This window comes from Alligator sinensis, unplaced genomic scaffold (assembly GCF_000455745.1).
Source record: "Alligator sinensis unplaced genomic scaffold, ASM45574v1 scaffold97_1, whole genome shotgun sequence".
In the NCBI taxonomy this organism is placed as follows: Eukaryota; Metazoa; Chordata; order Crocodylia; family Alligatoridae; genus Alligator; species Alligator sinensis.
The window spans coordinates 587,935-607,588 of NW_005841921.1; the positions used below are offsets into that span (position 1 = coordinate 587,935).

General features: G+C 42.2%; 2 protein-coding genes across 5 annotated transcripts in view; one reads left to right on the forward strand and one right to left on the reverse strand.

Moving 5' to 3' along the window:
* Nucleotides 1-19,654, forward strand: part of MBTPS1 (membrane bound transcription factor peptidase, site 1) — a 44,931-nt gene that overhangs the window by 23,371 nt on the left and 1,906 nt on the right. For 2 of the 3 annotated variants that reach the window (XM_006019052.3, XM_006019053.3), the window contains exons 15-22: nucleotides 4,841-4,956; nucleotides 5,957-6,113; nucleotides 7,668-7,792; nucleotides 8,813-8,890; nucleotides 11,611-11,751; nucleotides 14,034-14,165; nucleotides 14,590-14,716; nucleotides 15,748-15,878. In XM_006019052.3, coding sequence (XP_006019114.1) covers nucleotides 4,841-4,956; nucleotides 5,957-6,113; nucleotides 7,668-7,792; nucleotides 8,813-8,890; nucleotides 11,611-11,751; nucleotides 14,034-14,165; nucleotides 14,590-14,716; nucleotides 15,748-15,878 — 1,007 coding nt within the window. Of the gene's footprint in view, nucleotides 1-4,840; nucleotides 4,957-5,956; nucleotides 6,114-7,667; nucleotides 7,793-8,812; nucleotides 8,891-11,610; nucleotides 11,752-14,033; nucleotides 14,166-14,589; nucleotides 14,717-15,747; nucleotides 15,892-19,654 lie in introns of all 3 variants that reach the window. The other variant, XM_006019054.3, reaches the window with a different exon arrangement.
* NECAB2 (N-terminal EF-hand calcium binding protein 2) overlaps nucleotides 8,679-19,654 on the reverse strand; it is a 425,733-nt gene continuing 414,757 nt past the window's right edge. Inside the window, exon 15 of one of the 2 annotated variants that reach the window (XR_003092925.1) lies at nucleotides 8,679-8,745. The gene's annotated coding sequence lies outside the window, so the exon portion shown is untranslated. Of the gene's footprint in view, nucleotides 8,746-12,344; nucleotides 12,421-19,654 lie in introns of those variants that run through there. The other variant, XR_003092924.1, reaches the window with a different exon arrangement.

Sequence of the window (19,654 nt, forward strand, 5' to 3'; positions counted from 1 at the left end):
GCTCTGGTGAACAGGTGTTCTCCCAGGTCCTGATGTACCCCTCTTACATAATTGTAGGCTGCCACTGAGTTCCCCCTGAGCCTTCTCTTCTCCAGACTGAAGAGTCCCAAGTCCCTCAGCCTCTCCTCGTATGGCCTTCCCTCCAGGCCTTGGATCATAAGAGTGGCTCTCCTCTGGACTCTCTCAAGCTTCTCCACATCCCTCCTGAAGTGGGGGGCCCAATACTGGACGTAGTACTCCAGCTGCGGTCTCACCAGGGCTGAGTAAAGCGGGAGGATGACTTCCTTGGTTTTGCTTTGGTGTGCATCCACCAATGCATCTCGAGTTTAGTTTGCTTTGCCAGCCACAGCATAGCATTGGTGGCTCATATTCATCTTGTGGTCAATCAAGACCCCCAAGTCTCATTTGGTAATGGTGCTAGTGAGTATAGCACTACCAAGCCTGTAAGTATGTTGAGGTTTGGTCGGCCCACCTTGAGAGCGTATCCAGATTGGCCTGTATCCTCAGCCTGTCCTGTGATGTGACCGCCCTCCCCCGTATCATCCGCGAACTCCGCCATTTTGCATTGGACTCCTGAATCCAAATCATTAATATAGATGTTAAAGAGTACTGTCCCAAGTACAAAGCCGTGAGGGACTCCACTGGTCACCCTGTGCCACATGGATTTGTTCTCATCAACTAGTACTCTTTGGGTCCGACCCTGTAGCCAGTTGCCTAGCCATTGGACCGTAAGATGATGAAGGCCACAGTTCCCCAGCTTAACCATGAGGACATCATGGGGAACAATGTCAAAGTCTTTCTTGAAATCCAGATATATGACATCCACATCATCTCCCTTGTCCAGGGCACGTGTTACCTGGTCACATCTAGAAGGAGATGAGGTTGGTCAGGCAAGACCTGCCAGTCCCAAAGCCATGTTGGCTGGCATTCAGATGCTTGCCTTCTGTTAGACTGGTGTTGATAAATCCCTTGACAATTTTTTCCAGGGATGCACATCAGACTGATTGATTGGTCTGTAATTCCCTGGGTCATCCCTCATGCTTTTCTTGAAGATGGGGACCACGTTTGCTCTTTTCCAGTCTTCTGGGTCCTTGCCTGAGTGCCACAAATTTTCAAATATCTCTGAAGTATATCTATTTCAAATATATCTTGTGGGATGTATTGATGTCTGCCAGCTCCTTCAAGACTCTCGGATGCATTCTGTCTGGGCCCATGGACTTGTGAATATCCAGTTTCTCAAGGTGTTCCCTCACCTGATCCACATCAATTTTTGGTCCCGTCACCTGCTCCCAGAATGGTTTGTTTCCTTTCTGCAAGTGTGATCCTCCTGGGAGGGTGAAAAACCAATGCAAAAAAGTCATTTAGGAGACTGGCCCTTTCTTGGTAGTCAGATGTCAGTTGCCCTGTTGGATCCTGTTGCCCTGTTGGGGCCCAATGCTATCTTTGTTCTTTTTTCAACTTCCCGCGTATCTGAAGAAGGACTTTTTGTTGTCCTTGATTCCCGTAGCTAGCCTGAGTTCGGTTTGTGCCTTGTCTTTTCTTAGCCGCTCTCTACAGGTGCAGGCTAGTGCTGAGCAGTCCTGTTTGGGGTTGCTTCCTATTTCCCAGTTGGTGTAGGCCTCTCTTTTGAGTTTAATGAGGTCCCAACAGTTCCTTGTTCAGCCAAGGGGCTTCCTTGCCCATTGACTGCATTTCTTGCAAGATGGTATGGCTTTCTCCTGTGCTTCTAGGATGTTTTTGAGAGAGAACCATTCCTCATGTAATCCCTTTTCTAGGAGGGTATGGCCTCTAATTGCCTGACTGACCAATTCTATGAGTTTGCAAAAGTCAGCCTTCCCAAAGTTAAGGACTTCTGTTTTACTGAGGTTGCCAGCTCTTCGGTGAACTAAGAACATGACCAATTCATGGTCGCTGTCACCAAGCTTCCTCTTGATCCTCACATTGCTCACCAGGTCCTCCCCTTTGGCCAGGACCAGATCAAGCAATGCCTCTCCCCTAGTTGGCCCATAGACCTCCTGCGTTAGGTAGAGGTCATCAGTGCAAGTGAGAAAGCTGTGCAACTTGTCAGATTTGGCTGTGCGCTCATCCCAAGAGATGTCAGGGAAGTTGAAATCCCCCATGATGATTATGCATTGGGAGCACGTGGCTTAAACCAGCTCCCTGTTGAATTCCTGATCCAGTTCTTCCTCTTGGTGCGGAGGTCTATAGTAGACTCCTACAGGTATGTCACCCTCCCCATGTTCTCCTCATATTTTGACCTAGAGGGTCTCAAGACACCTTTCCTGGTTAGAAAACTCAATCTGCAGGGAGGTGAACTGATCCTTGACATAGAGAGCAACACTCCCACCCCTCTTCCCCACACAGTCTCTTTTATACTAGATGTAACCCTCTAAGGCCACTGGCCAATCATAGGTGGAGTCCCACCAGGTCTCCATAATCCTTACAAGGTCATAGCCATTTTCACATAGAAGGACCAGTTCCTCATGCTTATTTCCTAAACCCCTGGTGTTTATGTACAGGCAGTTAAGTCTGCCATGAGAAGCCCAGTGCTTCCCTGAGGGGTGAAGCGGGACCTTTCCTTGGACTGTCATCAGAGTGGGTTCCCTTGGGCTGCCCAAGTTATTGGTAATGCAGCTGACCCAACCTGGGCCAGTACTGTTAATAGCCCGCCCATCCCCCAGTGGTCTTAGTTTAAAGCCCTGTCAAGAAGGTCAGCCATTCTGGTTAAGAGATTCTTCCCTTTCCAGGTGCGGTGGAGGCCATCCCTTCCCAACAGTCCGCTACCTCTGAAGTGCGGACTGTAGTCGAGGAAGCTAACCCCCTCATGATGGCACCATTACTAGAGTCTTCTATTCACCTCACCAATGCACCTATCCCTCCGGAGCCCGTGTCCTGTGTCTGGGAGGATCAAAGAAAAAACTGTCTGTGTCCCCAGCCCCTTGAGCCCAGCCCCCAGAGCCCTGTAGTCATGCATGACCCAGCCCAAACTACCCTGTGCCATATCATTGACGCCCACGTGGATGAGTAGCATGGGATGGTGGTGGCATAGCATGGAACATTAAACAAGAGTGGACCCAGGACAGACTTCTGAGGAACACCACTAAATACTTCTGATTAGACATTGAGCCATTAATGGCTACTTGTTTGTCGTGGTGATCCGACCAGTTATATAGCCACTTTACAGTGTTTTCACCTATATTGTATTTCCTTAACTTACTAATGAAAATATCATGGAAGACAGTGTCAGGAGCATTGATAAAGCGAAGGTACATCATGTCCACCTCTTAATTTACATCCACCTTGTCATAGAAGGAGATCAGGTTGGTCAGACATGCCTTGCGCTTAATAAATTCAAGTTGTCTGTTCCTGATCACCTTGTTCTGCTCCAGGTGCTTAGAAATAGATTCCTTGATGATTAATTCCAGGGTCTTTCCAGGTGTCAAGGTCAGACTGGTCAGTCTGTAATTCCACAGTTCTTTCTTCCTTTTCTTAAAGATGGGTATTATATTTGACCTTTTCTAGTCATTGGGACCTCACTTGATCTCCAGGATATTCTCAAGGATAATAGCCAATGCCTTTTGGTATTACCTCATCTGGTTCCTTGAGTACTTGAGGATACATCCCATCTCCCTGTTGACTTGAAAATACCCAGATTTTCTAAATAATCCCTAATCTTGTCTACTGTTCCAGGGTGTTTTGCTTACACAGGCAAAGGGAGGGGGCAGGAGGAGAGGAGAATCCATGAGTCTTTTTTTATCCTTTATTTTAATATGTGAGTGTGGTACTTCTCATTTACCTCCCTTTTCCTGGTAAGGGAGTACAAGCAATGTTCACTGTCTGTACTGGCACCAGAACTGACCTGAGCAGGCCGTGGGACCCGTGACAAATCAGCCTATGCAGGGCCCCATCCCTGCTCTGATCCCATGCGCCCTGGACCCAAAGAAGCTGCCTCTGCAATCTGCAGCAGCGGTGTCAGCACTGGGGTGGGGGTAGCAAGTGGCTGGACATGAAGCTGGTGGCGGTGGTGCAGAGTTGCTGTAGCCATTCCTCCCAGCTCTGCAGGGCCCCCCGAAAGCACAGGGCCTGGGGCAGTCTCCCCAATTCGCCCCCTCTAGGGATGGTCCTGACTGGCACTCAATCATTAGAGTGGATCTGGCTAATAAAAATGCCTTTCATTGATTCCTCATACGTACAGGAGTCTGTATGAGGGTAAAAGAGAGCTTACTCCAGTGTCTGGTATGAGTAGAGGGGACAGCTACAGGCAGCATGTGGGAGGAAGTATACAATGAAACACTAGGGAGAACCACGCATGTTTCAGGGTGCAGGATGGCTGCCTCTGAATAACTGCCTGGTGTATAGGGATATGTACTGTCTTCTTAGAAGGGCTCTTTGCAAATCGCCAGGAGCTGTTTTGGGCTGGTTTCAGCAGTTGTCTAAAGATAGTGCTGCTTATGCATTCCATCACTTGATAGCTGAAGCTGCTCTCACTGGCTTTTCGGTGTGCAGAAAAAACTAAGAGCATGTTTTTAATGTAGTAGTTTTCCTGAAGTATAACTAAAAAAATTGCAAATGTAGTTTGTGAGTAACTCAATCTACACATTAACTTGAGTTAGTTTGATTGTATCATTTATTGTAATATGATTAGGGTTCTACTCAATTCACAATTTTGCAGTATTTGTGGAAACTGCAAAATCCTGGAATCCAAGAATGATTGCGAATGGAGAACTAGAGATCCTGATTGGAACATGTCACTTGTAGACTAGAAAATATTCTATAACACAATGATACAATTTAAGTTGCTGTGTGGTATTATTGTTTACCTTTATTTTATTTTTATTAGGAATGGTGACCATATCCACACAAACTTCAGGGATATGTACCAGCACCTGAGAAGCATGGGCTATTTTGTTGAGGTTCTTGGTTCTCCATTTACATGTTTTGATGCTAGTCAATATGGTAAATATCAGAAAGCTTCATTGTTTGCATTTAATTAACTTGTTTTAGGAGCTTTAAAGGTATTGAGAACATTGGAAAAAACACAGTGGAGTAAAATTTGGTAAGAAGATAATACCATAAATTTGTTTTTAATTATGCAGGGTAGGTTTCACCATAGCATTCTACATGGATTGGTGATAAAATTAGTCATTTTCTCTTTCATTATGTTGAAAAGCATGAATACACTGAAAAGGGAAATTCCTTATTCAGTCTGTGTCAATGATTTGGTCTCCCTGCTCCATTGTATCTAGAACAGTATGTAACAGCTTCCAACTGTGATGAGTCCTTTAGACAGACAGCTTAAATTTTGTTAAAGTGTCTGGGTACGATGAGGCTTGTGTGAATTGCAAGCTTAACACACAAATTCCCACCTGAGAAATGCTTCATTTCAACTGTGCTTTTTACAAAATGTTTAGGGAAGTAGGCTGGAAGGGACCTCCTGAGGTCCTGTAGTCCAGCCTTCTGCTTGGGGCAGGGTGATCCCTGATGAAACCATCCTGATCAAGCATCTGTTAACATTTCTTTTGGGGGCAATAATATTGCACAGGAAAGTGGTGAAATGATTCTCTGTCATTCACTTCAGGTGCAGGAATGAGGAGGTATGACTAATTTTTTCCTCTGTTCATGGAGTGAGGGTAGGGTAGCTACTTACTGCAGAGCCATAGAATTGCCTAGTGCAGGTCAGCTCTGGTGGAGTCTGTCCCCCCTCCTCCCCAGTTGGCTGTGGTGCACTCTACAGTGTACCTGCCCTCTCCATAGAGTATCTTCCTGTGTAAGTGGGGCAAGGGAGCATTCTTCAGGGATTGCAGGGTAGCTTATTCAGATCAGATTTTGGACGCATTAACTTGAAAGCATGGAACACTTGTGCTGATGCTGCCTCACTGTTAGGTCTCAAAGTAGAGATAACGCTATACTGATTCATCCTTCAGACATTTTGAATTCCTTTGCTCTCTTTATGTAGGGACTTTATTGATGGTGGACAGTGAAGAAGAGTATTTCCCTGAAGAAATCACCAAACTGAGGAGGGATGTTGATAAAGGACTCTCACTCATAGTTTTCAGTGACTGGTACAATACTTCAGTAATGAGAAAAGTAAAGTTCTATGATGAAAATACAAGGTATGAGTTTCTTTGTGTTCTTGTGAGAATCAAAACACGATTGCTACCTATAAGGAAGGTACTATAATGAACTGCAGTCATGTTAGCTTAGTATTTGCAGTATTTTCCATAGTAAGAATAAGGAAAAAAATGCTGGAAATGCAAAATTACCTTTATCTTTAAAACAAAGAGGTTTCTGAGGGCAACTCCTATATGTGCCATCCAAGGTATTAGAATATCGGATAGGGGTACACCGATAGAGATTTTTTGGGCTGATACCGATAGCCGATTTTAAAGGAGGCATATCAGCTGATCCAGGGGCACATGCCCCCCATGCCCTCCTGTGGTGCACGCAGTGGTGGGAGCCAGCCCTACTCCCTGCGCCCCCTGGACGAGCAGCAGCTCTGTCCGGTGGTCCGCCATGGCTGGGCAGCACCTACCCCACTCCTGCCCCAGCACTACTCCCTCCCTCGCTGCAGGGGCCTTGATCTGCACCCGTGCACCATCACGCCTCTTCCTCCCCCCCTCCCCTTCCACCACAACAGACTTACTAGCTGGACACAGCTCTCCAAGCTGTCCAGCTGTACTCCTCGCTGCCCATGTGCTGCACTGTGGCTGCATGCATGCACTGGGCATTTATTGGCCACATTAGACAAAAAAAGCTGATTTCCAATGCCGTCAATTTTCTTTTTATCGGTGCTGATCTGATATCAGACCGATGTATCGGTACCTCTAATATCAGATAACATAGTCAGTTCCTACAATTTGTCATTTATGCTCTCTTTCCCATTCTTCCTAAAATTGACAATTGTTTCACTTCTTTGGACACTCATTGCTTTCTCTCTTCTCTTTATATTTGGGGCATTTACAGATTGTATCATACATAAAGTTATTCATCTAAAGACTGCAAGTGGTCCAGCTGTAAATAGGATAGAGAAAGCAATGAATACATAGAGTACAGGTGGTATGAATTGGCTAAATTACCCAGTATTTCAATATGTTGAATGTTTCCCTATATTTTATAAAGGGGAAGAGTGTATTGTTGCTTCTGTTTTAAGGAAAAATTAGTAGTTTGAAAATTAAAAAATAACTAAGGATAATAATCTGTTAGTTTCAGGGAGTGGGGGGCAGGGAGATGGATAGTGCCCAAGTTGTCCTGTCGACTGTTGGATAGACAATATTTTCTTTATTAAAGGCTGTTGTTTTTCATTTTGACAGCAAGCCACCTTTTTAAATGATTTGACTCTTGCTGTTTTCTTACCCCAGCCAAACCTAGCATGCATAAGTCAAAGAGTTTATTTATAAGATGTTTTATGTCCTCCTCTAAAGCACACTACGAAGCTGGAACATGTTAAGATTTTAATTCCTTTACGTTAATTAACTTATTTTGGGTTTTTCAAATTGACTTTCAGTGGGATTTGGGAATACAAGTCACTTAATCGTGTTTTACATTCTTGCTTCTGCTTTTGTGTTTAGTGAATTCTGGATAGCATGCAGATACACCTCATTTGTTATCAAGCAGACTGTACACTCTTCCACATACTAACAAACTGTGCCATGTTAAATTTTTTATAGGCAGTGGTGGATGCCTGATACTGGAGGTGCTAATATTCCAGCTCTCAATGATCTTCTTTCTGTCTGGAACATGGCCTTTAGTGCTGGACTATACGAAGGTGATTTTACCATGGCAGGCCATGAAAGTAAGTAAAGGAGTACAGTATTTGACACTTCCAGGAATAGTGTGTTATTGGTGCCATTTTGGCTTTTGTGGCTTAATACTACAATTCTAAAATCACGTTGGAATTTTGTGAAAAGAACCTACTGACAGTTCCTAGATTAATATCCATATAATAAACAATGAGATAAAGTTTACAGATCAAGTATTGATTTGTATTTGTATTGTTTTATTGTTTATTATCATTTTATTTAAAGACTATTTGGTGTTTTCTTTTTAAAAATTCTATATTTGAAGTTACTTCAAAAACTATCCTTATTTGGACCCCCAGTCACATAATCTTTAAATGCTGTTTAATGCATCTTGTCCTCTTAGTCTTCTGAGTTGAGTTACACCCATAATAGATTGACTGAAATGTATGTTTCAGTGTCTGAGGTTGTAATTAAGAGAACTTCTGGTTAAAGAACTGAACTGACCTTAGAAGCTCTGAGTTTGTTTCATGGCTCTGGTGACTTGTGACATGTTGCTTCATCTGGTAGTGTCTCGACTTTGAATCTTCTACTTGTATGTTGCATCCTGTTCATCTGCATGCCATCTGTCCTATTTTAGAATGTAAGTTCTTCTGTTTAGGGAATTTTTTTGTTAGGTGGTGACTGGTGCTACCTTGCTTAGTGATGACTCAGCGTTACCTTGCAGGGTTACTGTACTGCAAATACTAAACTCCTTGTTACTGTTTTTAATCAATTATATGGGTGTAACAGTGGTTTATAAAGGATAAATCAGTGTGAACCTCTCATTTAGGCTTCTAAAATAGGCAAATATTCTTAGGAAATACATGACGTTAAGTAACTGAAATGTTTGCTTTGGAAGTACCCTTACAGTGAAATGAAACTCACATCCCCGTTTGGTGTGCAGATTATATGATGATTTTAATCAAAATACGAGAATTCGGGTATGTCATTTTGCTGGTCTTTATACCTGAAATACATAGAGCAAAGTGCCCCTGTTAGCTTGTACATTATATATTGCACTTACTGTTTTTCAGTGAACTACGCATCTGGTTGTAGTATTGCTAAATTTCCAGAAGAGGGCATTGTGATTGCACAGACTTTTAAGGACCAAGGTACGCAGTTGCATATCTTCATAGAAATTTCTAAGTAGATATAAAGATGAACTTGTAAATCAGTGCCAAGTTTGCCACCAGCATGTGGAAAGGAAAATTCTTTGTTGACAGACAAATTGTTTATTTTTTTGCAGTACTCCTTACTTAGAATTTGGTGCATGAACAATTTGCACAATACAGTTATAAATGGGTAAATAACACTTTTTTTTTTTTTTTTTTAAATGCAGTATAGCTATATGCAACTATATACACAGATATTTATTGAAGTTTTGCTGTATGCATCTATGTAGATGTGTTTCCATCTAGGTATATAAGAAACTTGCTTGGTTCAGGCTATGATGATATAATTCAAGCCATTATTCATTCTTCTCCCTTGCATATTTAGCTAAAATGATAGCTGAAGCCTGACAGTCCTTGCAGGTAATTTTAGGCTTTTGCCTTTTGACTAATGTTTTCTTATATCATCTATTTTTTAAAATCTTTTGCTATGTCTTAGTTACAGGCTTTTCTTTCCAAAGCTGTAATCAGGTGGTAAAATTTTCTTATGTCTATGTCTGATACTTTGGATGAGTATCACACTTCTGTTAACCAGGAGAGTGTCCTTCAGGGTTCATTTTCTAGCATATTATGTATTAGACTTTCTGTAAATTCTTATGTATGCTTGGATATAGCTTTTTTGTGTGTCAGCAGTTGCAGATGATGTGTGTGTTTATTATGACTGACATACTTCCATCATCTTCAGAAAAGTTTAAGATTTTCTGAGTTCATTTTGTGGGTGATGATAAGGATATAAAAGAGGTGGTTACTTTCCGTTAGCATTCTAATACTATAAGTCTGTCTGTCTGTAATGCTTTATTCACACTCTGACTGGCTGATGGGATCAGCCAGTAAGAGTGCTCCAAGCGTGGGGGAGTGCCGCCATGATTCCAAAGCCGGGCCGAGGACTGGACAGAGGGTGGGGGAGCTGAGGCCAATGCTACTGTCCTCGGCTCCCCCATCCCCCCCCACTCCGCTCCCTGCAAGAGGCAGAACAGCGGCACCATGGGACGTTAGGTGGCACTCCATCCCAGGCGCCTCCCCTCGGTTATTCTTGACAGTCAGTTGGCTAGTTCTTGGTATAATGATGAGGGGCTCAACGTGTAAGCATTCTGGAGTAGGTTTGGTACCCAGGAATTCTGGTTTTTGTAGATTGCTAACATATATTTCAGTATCTGCACAAAGTTTGGCAGTTTGTCCATTGCTGTTTACTTTTCTGAGCCCCTTTCAGTTTGTTTTGCTATTGCGGTAGGGAGGTAGTATCAGATGTCGAAAAATTTGAAACTATCAGGTTTTTTGAGTTTATTTCAGGTCTTCAATTGATTTCATGCCTGAAATGGATAATTTCACCTAAAAGTAATTTTAAATATTTTTTTTCCGTTGGCCCATTAATTATTTTGCTTTTTATTGTTACTTCAAAACTTTTGAAGCTTTTAGCTCTCTTAAAATTAGTGCAACATAGTGTACAATTTTGTTCCGCTTAAAATGTGAGTGGTTGATCATAAACTTTTTTTTTTTTTTTTGCTCTTTGATTAACTTATCCAGCCTAGCACCCACCTCTTTAGTTGTTCTCCTTTCCCGTTCACACACGACCTCAATATAGGTGCAGATATTTCACTGACAGTGTTTAAATAGTAGTGGAGAGATGTGTAGCTGTCATGGTCCAGAAAATGTGTGAGAAGCAAGGAGTTTTGTGTGTGGTATCTTTTGTAGGACCAACTGTATGGTTGGGATACACTTAGAGATTTTGAATGCAGAACACTCTCCCAGTTAATTAAATGAATAGTCTTGTTAGAGACAGACATCTAAATAGGCCTTAAAATGATAATTATGACCATCTTGGAGGACATTGTTAAGCAGCACCTGATTTAATGGATGCTTTGCTTTTAAAATAGAAATTTTAAATACATGAAACTAGGAAATGATTAATAAAAGGGAACATGGGAAAGCCATATAAGTTAACTTTTTTCTTTTTGGCTTATGTCTCCTTAATAAACTTAGCTTTTCATTTGTTCATAAACTGAAAGCTTTAACTGTGAATATATACTGGAAATTTGTGCAGTGAGAATGAGAAGTGCACACTAGAAAATGTTTGACTTGATTCCTGAGAGCTATGCCTGATAAATTTGGTTATCTTCTGTGAGACATTACGTTTTATTGCACTTTACAAAGGGAGGGAATGCTTTATTTTAGGAGACCATAGTTTCCAGTTTCATGACAGTTTTGAGGCACCTAATGCTGTTGAAACATTGCTACCAAATATGTGGATGATTAAGCATTTTATGTCGCAGTGACATTGCTCAGTCTTACAAAAAACATTATTTTAATAAAATCACTTTAATTTAAAAAAACCTTTGTTCTTTCCATTGAAGGAAAGATCTTTTGTGGGAAAACAGACTTTTCTGCTTACTTAAATTTTAAGAAGCTAGGTAGATTATCTAATATCATGGTCTTTCATTAGTAAGTGCTCAAGAAAATTAAACACTTAAGTTACTTTCAGTCTTATCATCATCATCACCATTACTGGTACAAATTTACCTAGGAACTTTTTGTATTAACCTGTTCTAAAATTAGGAGCCAAATAAGTGTGTTTCTTGATGGCTGGTGATTTTTACTTTTTTGATGTAGAAGGTGCGTGTGTTGAACTCTTGTATATTTTAAAACTCTCCCTCTTGCTTCTTCAGGTCTTGAAGTTTTAAAGCAAGAGACGGCTATAATTGAAAATGTTCCCATTTTGGGACTCTATCAAATTCCTTCTGAAGGTGGAGGCAGAATAGTACTGTACGGAGATTCTAACTGTTTGGATGATAGCCATCGGCAGAAAGGTATCTAAATTATGAGATGCAGAATAAAGGTGCCATATGACAGTGGTGCTGATGATTTAGAACTCCTATCATTAATGTTTATGCTTGACAGGAGACAATTTTAAATGGCACCAAGCCAGAGGTGATTTCTTCAGAACAATATTGAAAATCGTTTTCTAACATATTTGTGAAGTGCACTACCTTGTATAATCTCAAATTGCAGTTGTTGTCAAGAAGCGTGATTGTAAAATAGCCCCATGATGTTCAGCAAACTTCATTTTTGTACTTATCAAGAGATCTGTTCTGACAAAAGTAAAGGTTTTTACTCCAGGTAGCACTGGCAAAGTGTTGGAGCAGCAGGATTATGCTCAGACCCTATTCATAAAATTTTCCAGTAGCAGTGTCTTTGTTTTGTTGATGCATAAACCAGAAGGAATACTTGGAAGATCACAGGGTGAACATCCAGCCTTAACACTTGGAAAAGCTTTCTTTATTTGCAAAATGAACTCATTCTGATTTCAGGTCATTGGGAACCAAGTATGGAACCCTAGGATACAATTTTTATAGTAATTTTCATTGTATAACTTAGTTGGCTTCTCTCTTCTAAATGTCTTCCAATTAATGTAGTGTCTAATTCACCAATGTGGTCACATCAGAGCCTTGCAGATTTACTAGAGGTTATTAAAACACCTACAGTGCAAAGGATGATAGATAGTTAAGAAATTAGTCAAGCAGTTGTAAGCCATGTCTTGAACATTGATTTTTCTTAAATTTGGGGTGTATACTCTTATGAGACAAGCATGCTGGAAAGCTTGACCAATTCCATTACGTTGGCTGTTAAGTTATGAATTAGCAGCTGTATCTCTTGCTGAGACATTGCTGACCTTAAATTTCTAGCATATGTGAATATCAGTCGCGTAAAAACCAAAGGTGGAGATTTATATGACATTAGAATTGTGAAGATTAACTTACTTTTCCCACCGAGTGACCCTTCAAGGTAGAGAAATTCTGAGAAAAATGTTTTGCTCTGTATTTGAAATGCATTAATCTTTGCTTGTCCCTGTTTTACAAACCATAATTTCAGACAGTTTGAGACCAGATAACAGGAGAGGCATAGGGTATTGTTGCACATTACACTTAGCATATGTTAACTGCAGTTGCAACACTAGTGTCTCAGCCTTCAAGCAGTGAAGCACGTGTAAAGTGCCATTGTAGTTTGGTAAAGTTAGACCTTTTCCAGAGAGGAGCATCTCCAGATCATATTACGTAACGTGTGTTGAGCTAATGTCAGACTGCTCCATGGAGGTAATGTGATCAGGGGATTCTGATGTAATGGGAGGCATGAGTGTCTGACAAAGCTGTTTGCTGGGCTCTTTCCTCCCCCTATTCCCCACCGCAGCAGAGCCCTGCCATTTCAAGGCTCCTATGCAGTAGCGTAACGAAGCTGGAGACAATACTGGCATGCCACGGGAACCAGTCCCAAACCCAGCACTGCACAGGAACCTCTGTACTGCATTGTGTCAAAGCCAGATCAATGCTTCGGTGCACTACTGGGTGCCAGTGTCACTCTCAATCTTTGCACCGCGCTGGCTCCAGTGCAATCGTAGGGTTGAGACCAAGAATCAGCTGATTTTTTGGTCTTAGCCCCAGGACCACACCAGAGCCAGTTCAAGATTCTGGTGTGGTACTGCAATAACTTTCTAAGTTGTATTAATGCTTGCTATGATCTAAATGTAATATATAACAATACCCCTACTTTTTAAATTGTTTGTACTGTTTGTTTCTTCTGAGTTTTACAGTAGGCCAGGGCAAACTGACATTCAAAGTGTGTCCCTGAGAGGTTTTAGAAAGTGAAGGATGCTCAAGAAGGTAAAAGATGCCTAATAGCTTCTACACATGAGCAGATAAATTGCTGTCCTGGGTAGTACCTCCATTTGAAGTTCTAAATTTTGCCAAACCAGAATTCCCAATAATTAACACTGTTGTGGAATAACCTAATTCTAGCATCAAGTATTAGACATGTGTTTTAGTTCAGACGATAAGAAAATATTTTCATTTAAAACTAAACAGTTTGTTGTTTGACTCATTAGAAGTCACTCCATCTGTCAGTTTATCTTCTTCTAGGTGTATGGGGGGAAAGCATAGTACATTTAAAACAAAGCAGTAACAAAAAACAGAGAGAAATTAAATACATTTAACACTTTTAAGCAACATATTTAAAACTCAGTTATGTTTTTTGATCATGACTGCTTTATTTAAAAATCCAAACTGTAGCTTAATGTATGTCCTTATTTAATCCACAGACTGCTTTTGGCTGTTAGATTCCCTTCTTCAGTATACTTCCTATGGGGTGATGCCACCAAGTCTCAGTCATTCTGAAAACAGACAGCGGCCTCCAACAGGAGCAGGCTACTCTCTTCCTGAAAGAATGGAAGGTGAGGACTAGTTTACTCCTCAGAGCCAGAAATGTTTTCTTTTGGCCTAATGTTGTTTTTCTAAAGTACCACAAGTGTGCTAGTACCATATTGTGTATCAGGAAGCTGATTGGTTAGTAAGTTCCCCATAATTTTCATGTATTCTTAATGCAGCAGTTACAATCTTTATAGATTTAAAAGAATTAATTCATAAATACACTATAGAGGTTTAAAAATTGGCAGGCTTTTGACTGTGCATTTACCATTTTGATTTGTAAGATGCTGTTTAGCGTTTAGCAGTGAAGCTAAGCTCTAGGATAGTTTGCAAAGCAGTCGTTCTTACCTGCAGTTATGCTTGTTATAGTTTTAGTATTTGAAAAAAATATGTAAGTGTAGTTTCTTGATTGTAATTTTTATCTTTCTTTGTATAACAATGGACTTCCAGGTAATCATCTTCACCGGTATTCAAAAGTGCTTGAGGCTTACTTGGGAGACCCAAAACCCCGTTCTCTTCCAGCTTGTCCTCATTTGTCCTGGGCCAAACCACAGCCTCTGAATGAAACTGCACCCAGGTTATTATATTTATTTTTATATATGATATAATATAGATTTTCATTTTTGGACATGCTTTTAGAAGTCTTTTGTGTCAGGTGCTATTGCTTCTGTTTCTTAAACCTTATATAGGAGAGTAAACATGTGATATATCACATAGGAAAAAGGTTAATGCATTTCTGGCACAAATTTTTATGCAGCTTATTATGACAGCTGTGACTTATGACATCTTAGAATTTTGTAGGCAGTTTCACAAATAAAATAGCACATATCCAGCATGCTTGTAATCTGCTAGTTACATGATCTCATGAATGACAGCGATACAAATCTGCATTGCTTTTTCTTTTTAGAAAACTAAAAATACCTTTTATATTTTTTGAGTATTTCCATCTTGATGGAAATGTCTTGATTGCTTAGGGATGAACAAATCAGTGATCACTGACAGATGTGTGGGGGCTGGGGGACCAGTGCTTTAATGAAGGAGGAAGTATGTTAAATTTGACCTGGCTCTCCAGTGTCTGTATAGATTGGGTGCTTCAGTGGAGCTTTTTGGGACTTTTATCTAGTAGCTGATTCAGTCAGCTATTAGACAAGTGCCAAAAAGCTCTGCTGAAGGGGCTGATCTATACAGATGCTCGGCAAGCTAGGTCAAACTAACATGATGCTGCTTTTGAGCATGAGCTGTGTTCAATGCGGGAGTTTACCAAGCTGAAAGTAAAGTGTGGTTTTTGTTTGGTTGGTTGGTTGGTTGGTTTTTTTAAGTCTGTAAGCAGCCAGTGTGTCCTGTAGTTTTTCCAGTGAATCACTATGGGTAACATCTGGTAGTCCACACAAAAACCAGATTTTTAGATAAATGGTGATTCTCTGGACTTCCTTTCTAGGACACTGGAATCCTGTATTCTTACGAAATTTAGAAACAATATAACATTGTTTTGTTACATCTTCTCTAGTTTACTGGGGTTTTTGTTCAGATCTCTGCCACACACAGTCTGCAAAGCACATTGAAATATTTGGATCAGCATATCAACACTTACATTTTCATTTCTTTCAGCAACCTTTGGAAGCATCAGAAGTTGTTATCAATTGACTTGGATAAAGTGGCTTTACCCAACTTTCGGCAAAACCGACCCCAAGTAAGACCTTTATCCCCTGGAGAAAGTGGAGCATGGGACATTCCAGGAGGTGTGTCAGAAAGTTATGTTTGTTTCTTTATTTAAAATTGTTACTAAAAAAAACCCTTCCATTTTGCCTTAAGGGCAAAGAGATGGCGAGTCTTTTTCCTAGGGGAAACCTCAAACTACAGAGGTGACTGGTGGTGTAGAGGTTTGCTGTAATGAAATATATATTTGTATTTGTTTAAATTAAGCTTTTAGTGAATTACTTAAATAGACTCAAAATATACTGACTTCTGTAATAATTTTTGTGGTTTTAAGACCGTCATGCTATGGATTTTGTTACCTTTGTATAGAACTAGGAAAGACTCAAGATATACTTGAAAATAGGACACTGTTAAGGATACAATTCTGTCATGATATTAATTATTTTACCAACCTGGTAAAATAACTAATAAAGGGTGATCTTAACAGAACTGTACATGCTAAGGCACATTTATATTTGCATAAAATTTAATAGGTTTTATAAGCACATACTTGGCTTTACACATCATAGTAAGGTGTTGTTAAATGAACATGAGAGCCTCACGTTATCTGTGCTTGCTCTCATCCCCATAGTTTAATGATATATGTTTGTTTTTAATTCATGCACCAAGAAAGCATTGTGCCCACCATCACTTTCCAGTAAATCAGTTGTAAAAGTCCTGGAACAGCAGCTACGTGCCTCTGAGGCTCAGCATCTCATACTAGCTGAGTAAAATGAGGCTTCTGTCACCTCACTACCCTTTTGGCTGTCCATCATCCCTCCTTCTCTCTGGGAGAGATGGCACCAGCTTTAGCTGTTCTGCTCCATTTCTGTTACAAGACCTAGTCCTGGGTGCCACTCTGTTTCCTATTATCAGGTTGCTCACCTAGTCAAATGAGCAAGATAAGTTTTCATAGATGTAGGGTCAGAAGGGACCTTGTAGATCTAGTCCAACCCCCTGCCCTGGGCAGGAGAGAGAACTGGGCTCAAATGACCCTAGCCAGGTAAATGGCGAGCCTCCTCTTAAAGACCTCCAGGGTAGGAGCCATCACCACTTCCCTTGGAAGTTGGTTCCAGATCCTAGCCACCCTGACTGAAGTAGTGCCTTCTAATGTCTAGTTTAAACCTACTCTCTAGCAACTTATGGCCGTTATTCCTTGTTACTCTGGGAGGTGCTCAGGGAACAAGGTTTCTCCCAAACCCTGCTGGTCCCCCCTAGTAAGTTTATATACAGCCACCAGGTCCCCCCTCAGCCTTCTCTTGCGAAGGCTGAACAGGTTAAGGTCCCGTAGCCTCTCCTCATAGGGCCTGCACTGCTGTCCCCAGATCATGCGAGCAGCCCTCCTTTGGACCCTCTCAATGCTGTCCACATCCCTCCTGAAGTGCGGCGCCCAGAACTGGACGCAGTACTCCAGCTGTGGCCTGACCAGTGCTGCATAGAGGGAGAGGATCACCTCCTTGGCCCTGCTTGTGATGCATCTGTGGATGCAGGACAAGGTATGGTTAGCCCTACTGACTGCGTTCTTGCATTGTCGGCCCATGTTCATCTTGGAGTCGATAATGACTCCTAGATCTCTTTCTGCCACAGTGCTTTCGAGAGGGGAGTTCCCCAACCTGTGGATATGCTGCTGGTTCCTACTCCCCAAGTGCAGCACCCTGCTTTTGTCAGTATTGAATCCTATCCTATTTTCATTTGCCCGCCCCTGTAACCTGTCCAGGTCCTGCTGTAATCTGTCCTTCCCTTCTAGCGTGCCCACCTCACCCCAAATCTTGGCGTCGTCTGCAAATTTAAACAGGCTGCTCTTCACCCCATCGTCCAAGTTGCTAATAAAGAAATTGAACAGTGCGGGCCTGAGGACCAAGCCCTGGGGGACCCCACTACCCACTTCCCTCTAGGTCGAAAAGTGACCCATCTGCCACCACTCTCTGAGTATGACCTCTCAGCCAATTTGCAATCCATCTGACTGTGTAGGCATCAATGCCACAGTCACGTAGCTTTTTAATGAGAATGGGGTGGGAGACGGTGTCAAAGGCCTTCCTGAAGTACATCTACCACGGCACCTGCATCCAGCGATTTTGTGACCTAATCGTAGAAGGCAATCAGGTTGGTCTGACAGGACCTGCCCCTAATGAATCCCATGCTGGTTGCCCTTGAGCATCATCCCCGCTGCTGGCCCATCACAGATGTGTTCCTTGACAATCTTCTCAAAGAGCTTCCCCAGCATTGAAGTAAGACTAACGGGCCTGTAGTTGCCTGGGTCCTCCCTCTTCCCTTCTTTAAAGATGGGGACCACATTGGCCCTCTTCCAGTCGTCCGGCACCTGGCCAGAGCACCACAAGTGCTTGTAAAGCCATGCCAGGGGCCTTGTGATAACCCCTGCCAATTCCCTCAACACCCTGGGTTGGAGAGCATCTGGACCTGCTGATTTGAACATGTCCAGCCCCTCCAGAAGTTCTCTAACCCAGTCCTCCCTGACGCTAGGCTTGGCAGAGTTTCTCCCGAGTCTGTCCTGAATCTCGGTAGGGGAGTCCCGGTCCCTGCACAAGAAAATAGAGGCAAAGAAATTGTTAAAGAGGTCTGCTTTCTCTTCTGGTGCGACCACCAGATTGCCAAGCATATCCTGCAGGGGGCCCCACATTACCTGGGGCCTTCTTCATTCTCCCTATGCATTTAAAAAAGGACTTTTTGTTATCCTTGATGCTAGCCCTAGTTCTGTATCTGCCTTAGCTTTCCTAACAGCCCCACTACAGACCCAAGCGGTGGAGGTATACGCCTCTTTGGTGATAGCCCCTCTCTTCCACTGGTTGTACACCTCCTTTTTGGCAATCTGGGATTCATGAATGCCCTTGGTGAGCCAGTGGGTGCTTTTGGGCACTCTTGTCCCCTTTACTTCTTGTTGGGATTGTCACCCCTTGTGCTCTGAGTATCGTCTCCTTAAGGAATGACCACTCACCTTGGGCACCCAGTTCCCCTACTCTCGAGGACCCTAATGCCTCCCCCACTAATCGCCTCAGCTCATTGAAGTTGGCCTTGTTGAAGTCTAAGGCTACTGCCTTACTGCAGGCCCTTGACACCCTGCACTGGATGGTGAATTCCAGCAAGTGATGATCACTATCGCCCAGGTGGTCGAGGAGCTGAAGTCCCCTCACCAGGTCATCGCCTGTGGTCAGGACCAGGTCTAGCAGGGCATTCCCCCTGGTAGGACTGTGCACCTCTTGGGTTAAGTGGAGGTCCTGTATCTCAGCCAGGAACCTCCGTGAGCGGTCAGACCTGGCTGACTGCTCCTCTCAGCAGATGTCTGGGTAATTTAGATCACCCATGACAACTACATCCCTTGCCTTAAGTGCCTTAAGTTACTGAGTCCTGGCAATGTTGGAACCTTGTAACAAGGTTAAGAACAATATTAGTAACTGCTGATTTAAAATAAATATAGAGAGAGAAACAGGTAGGTAGTCTTCAAGGTGCCACACTACCCTGCCTTCTGCCTAACTTCAGATTACCACAGCTAAATTGTTCAGAGAGGTGTGAGCTTTTATAGACTGCTTTGTCCGGTGAATGGATTTGATCTCTGAGGTAGGTTGTAGCCTACAGAAACTTGTGCTTCTCTGAAGGAGATCGTCTACCAGGTGTCATACATACTGCCTGGCCTTCTGCCTAAAATATATAGATTATACAAGTGGTTTTACCTTAGGTTCAAAAAATGGTTTGTGTGTTAATCAGAGTTTATACTTGTCATGGTCTTGAGCTTGAATCAACTTTTAGAGATGGCATTCAGGATTTTGCAGATGAAGCATCTTCATGCATCTGTAGATTAAACTCT